At 36.5% G+C, this 4459-nt stretch overlaps 1 protein-coding gene across 1 annotated transcript in view; it reads left to right on the plus strand.

Annotated features, from left to right (window-relative positions):
• LOC110447344 (GTPase-activating Rap/Ran-GAP domain-like protein 3) overlaps nucleotides 1–4459 on the plus strand; it is a gene marked incomplete at its 5' end in the record, with an annotated part of 34393 nt that overhangs the window by 21069 nt on the left and 8865 nt on the right. Inside the window, 3 exons of the mRNA XM_021492966.1 lie at nucleotides 797–863; nucleotides 3411–3491; nucleotides 3928–4046. Coding sequence (XP_021348641.1) covers nucleotides 797–863; nucleotides 3411–3491; nucleotides 3928–4046 — 267 coding nt within the window. The remainder of the gene's footprint in view (nucleotides 1–796; nucleotides 864–3410; nucleotides 3492–3927; nucleotides 4047–4459) is intronic.

Consider the following 4459-nt stretch of genomic DNA (forward strand, 5'->3'; position numbering starts at 1 on the left):
TGTTGTTTTATGGTACATATATATGTAGCTCTGTTGTTTTATGGTACATATATCTGTAGCTCTGTTGTTTTATGGTACATATATCTGTAGCTCTATTGTTTTATGGTACATATATCTGTAGATCTGTTGTTTTATGGTACATATATAAGTAGCTCTGTTGTTTTATGGTACATATATATGTAGCTCTGTTTTTTTATGTCACATATATATGTAGTTATTTTGCTTTATGGTACATATATATGTAGCTCTGTTGTTTTATGGTACATATATGTGTAGCTCTGTTGTTTTATGGTACATATATAAGGAGCTCTGTTGTTTTATGGTACATATATAAGTAGCTCTGGTGTTTTATGGTACATATATATGTAGCGCTGTTGTTTTATGGTACATATATATATGTAGCTCTGTTGTTTTATCTATTGTTTTATGGTACATATATATGTAGCTCAGTTGTTTTATGGTACATATATCTGTAGATCTGTTGTTTTATGGTACATATATATGTAGCTCTGTTGTTTTATGGTACACATATATGTAGCGCAGTTGTTTTATGGTACATATATCTGTAGCTCTGTTGTTTTGTGGTACATATAGATGTAGCTCTGTTGTTTTATGGTATATATATCTTATTATGATGTGTGATAATTTACTTCAAAACCGGAAATTGAAATGAATGCCATTGCTAACTGCTTGTACTCGAACACTAGCGAATTTTCGTAGTAACAATAATCACATCAAGGTACTTATGACAAGGAAGTGACTCATTAGTTTCTGTCATTTAACCCGTGTCATTTAGGTGAAACTGGTGTCTGCTCTGGATATCTATGAAGATGAAGAAGCAGAACTGCTACTGTGCTACAATCGTAAGTCACACATAACATTTCATGATGATGACGTTTGTACATCAAATGCATACCAGTTCATGTCTGGAAACCCATAGTGGCGTATATACCTTCTAATTATCACGCCATCGTAATTCTGGTACTCTATAGTGGTTGTTGTACAGTTAGATATAGAATACTAAGACGGATACACCATAATAACATTGCAACGTCTAATATACCATCACAAAGCCTTTAATCCAATAATTATTTGTGTGCATTTTAACTTCTAATAAACTGACATAAGACTAATCCCATAATTATTGGTGTATATTTCTGTGTTTAATATATCATCATAAGCCTGCAGTTTCATAGTTATATGATAATTTTCTGATATAACCTATTATTGAAAGTAGTTTTGTTTTGGTTTAGGGTGTGTCAGGTGTTCCTTGGTGATCGTTGTAAAGTGGTCGATGGTGATGTTTATGTCTTTTTAATAACACACGACATCGTTAGTCAGGAATATGAGAGTGGCGCGTACCTTCTGATATAACATGTCGTTGTTAGTCAGAAATCTTAGAGTGGCATGTGTACCTTCTGATATAACATATCCTGGTTAGTCAGGAATCAAATAGTGGCGTGTGTACCTTCTGAAAGAACATATCCTGGTTAGTCAGGAATCAAATAGTGGCGTGTGTACCTTATATTATAACATGTCGTTGTAAGTCAGGAATCTAATAGTGGCGTGTGTACCTTCTGATATAACATATCCTGGTTAGTCAGGAATCAAAGAGTGGCGTGTGTACCTTCTGATATAACATATCCGGGTTAGTCAGAAATCAAATAGTGGCGTGTGTACCTTATATTATAACATGTCGTTGTAAGTCAGGAATCTAATAGTGGCGTGTGTACCTTCTGATATAACATATCCTGGTTAGTCAGGAATCAAATAGTGGCGTGTGTACCTTCTATTATAACATGTCGTTGTAAGTCAGGAATCATATTATGTCGTGTGTACTTTTTTGTTATAACATTTCTTTGTTACGTTGATAGTCCTGAATCCAATATTGGCGTGTTTACATTCTGATATAACATGTCATTGTTAGTCTCGATTCCAATATTGACGTGTGTACCCGCTGATATAAGAGGTCCATGTTATAGTCTTGAATCCAATTTTGACGTGTGTACCCTCTGATGTAAGATGTCAATGTTATAGTCTTGAATCCAACATTGACGTGTGTACCCGCTGATATAAGATGTCCATGTTAGTCTTGCTCCAATATTGACGAGTGTACCTTCTGAGATAAAATGTCGCTGTTTGTGTTGCTCCAACATTGACGTATGTACCCGCTGATATAAGATGTCAATGTTAGTCTTGAATCCAATATTGACGTGGGTACCTTCTGATATAACATGTCGTTGTTAGTCTCGATTCCAATCACGTGTGTTCCTTCTGATATAACTTGTCGCTGTTACGTTGTTAGTCTTGAATCCAATATTGACGTGTGTACCCTCTAATATAAGATGTCAATGTTAGTCTTGAATCCAATATTGACGTATGTACCCGCTGATATAAGAGGTCCATGTTAGTCTTGAATCCAATATTGAGGTGTGTACCCTCTAATATAAGAGGTCCATGCTAGTCTTGAATCCAACATTGACGTGTGTACCCTCTAATATAAGAGGTCCATGTTAGTCTTGAATCCAATATTGACATGTGTACCCGCTGATATAAGATGTCAATGTTAGTCTTGAATCCGATATTGACGTGTGTACCCTCTGATATAAGATGTCCATGTTAGTCTTGAATCCAATATTGACGTGTGTACCTTCTGATATAACATGTCGCTGTTACGTTGTTAGTCTTGAATCCAATATTGACGTGTGTACCCGCTAATATAAGATGCCCATGTTAGTCTTGCTCCAATATTGACGTGTGAACCTTCTGATATGGCATGTCGCTGTTACGTTGTTATTCTTGAATCCAACATTGACGTTTGTACCCGCTGATATAAGATGTCAATGTTAGTCTTACATCCAATATTGACGTGTGTACCCGCTAATATAAGATGCCCATGTTAGTCTTGCTCCAATATTGACGTGTGTACCTTCTGATATGGCATGTCGCTGTTACGTTGTTAGTCTTGAATACAACATTGACGTGTGTACCCGCTAATATAAGATGTCAATGTTAGTTTTAAATCCAATATTGACGTGTGAACCTTTTGCTATAACATGTCGATGTTAAGTTTTGCTGCAATATTGACGTGTGTACCTTCTGATAAACACTTCGTCAGTAGAAGGCAGTCCAGCAAAGGTCCCTATGCCCTCTGATCTCCGTCAGTAGAAGGGAGTCCAGCAGAGGTCCCTGTGCCCTCTGATCTCCGTCAGTAGAAGGGAGTCCAGCAGAGGTCCCTATGCCCTCTGATCTCCGTCAGTAGAAGGGAGTCCAGCAGAGGTCCCTGTGCCCTCTGATCTCCGTCAGTAGAAGGGAGTCCAGCAGAGGTCCCTGTGCCCTCTGATATTATATTTTGTCGTGAATCAGGAATCCAAGAACTTACTGCTGTATATGTCGTTCTTTTTTCACAGATGTTAGCCATTTTCAAAAGTTGAGTGAGGAAACCTCGCATGATTTTGACTTTCATTGGAACAGCGAACCGCAAGCTATCGGTAGGTACCAATCCCAGAAGAGAAGAGAAATCCTCTGGCTATGTTTTGTTGAACTAATACCAACACTATACAAGCGTATATAAAAACTGTAATATTAGAGACAGCAAGTTTGGTACATTGTATCGACACCATAATAACTAGTGTCTTTGACAGCAAATCTCGGGATATGATTTGGTAATAATTACACGAAAAATAGATATTGATTGAGAAAGTGATATACTTAATGGACAGTATGTGAGTGTTCTTATATCCTTTTCAAAAGAAAATTCGTGAACAATGCGCTAACATCTGTTCGACCAACTTGTTGAATGATGGTATATTTATCATATATATTGTTACATTGTACTGGCACTTTGTTCTGTCTGTTAGATATAAATGACGTAACTGTTATGTGATTCTGTACTGCTGCTTACTGAAATATCTGTGTTTGTTTCAGTTTGTGCCTTTCCTTATGTCATGGCGTTTACACAAGACACGATAGAAATTCGGCTGATAATCAACGGTAACTTGGTCCATACTATGGCAGTGGCTGACCTCAAGTTGTTAACGTCAAAAGTAAGATCATATAATTGTTAACGTCGAAAGTAAGTTATATACAACAATGGTGGACCATATAATTGTTAACGTCAAAAGTAAGTGTAAATACCACAATGGTGGACCATATAATTGTTAACGTCAAAAGAAAGTGTATACCACAATGGTGGACAATATAATTGTTCACGTCAAAAGTAAGTGTAAATACCACAATGGTGGACCATATAATTGTTAACGTCAAAAGTAAGTATTAATACCACAATGGTGAATAATATAACTGTTAACGTCAAAAGTAGGTGCAAATACCACAATGGTGAATCACACAATTGTTAACGTCAAAAGTAGGTGCAAATACAACAATGGTGAATCACACAACTGTTAACGTCAAAAGTAAGTGTAAATACCACAATGGTAAATCATATAATTGTTTACGT

Source organism: Mizuhopecten yessoensis, unplaced genomic scaffold, assembly GCF_002113885.1.
Source record: "Mizuhopecten yessoensis strain PY_sf001 unplaced genomic scaffold, ASM211388v2 scaffold3321, whole genome shotgun sequence".
NCBI classification, from domain to species: domain Eukaryota; kingdom Metazoa; phylum Mollusca; class Bivalvia; order Pectinida; family Pectinidae; genus Mizuhopecten; species Mizuhopecten yessoensis.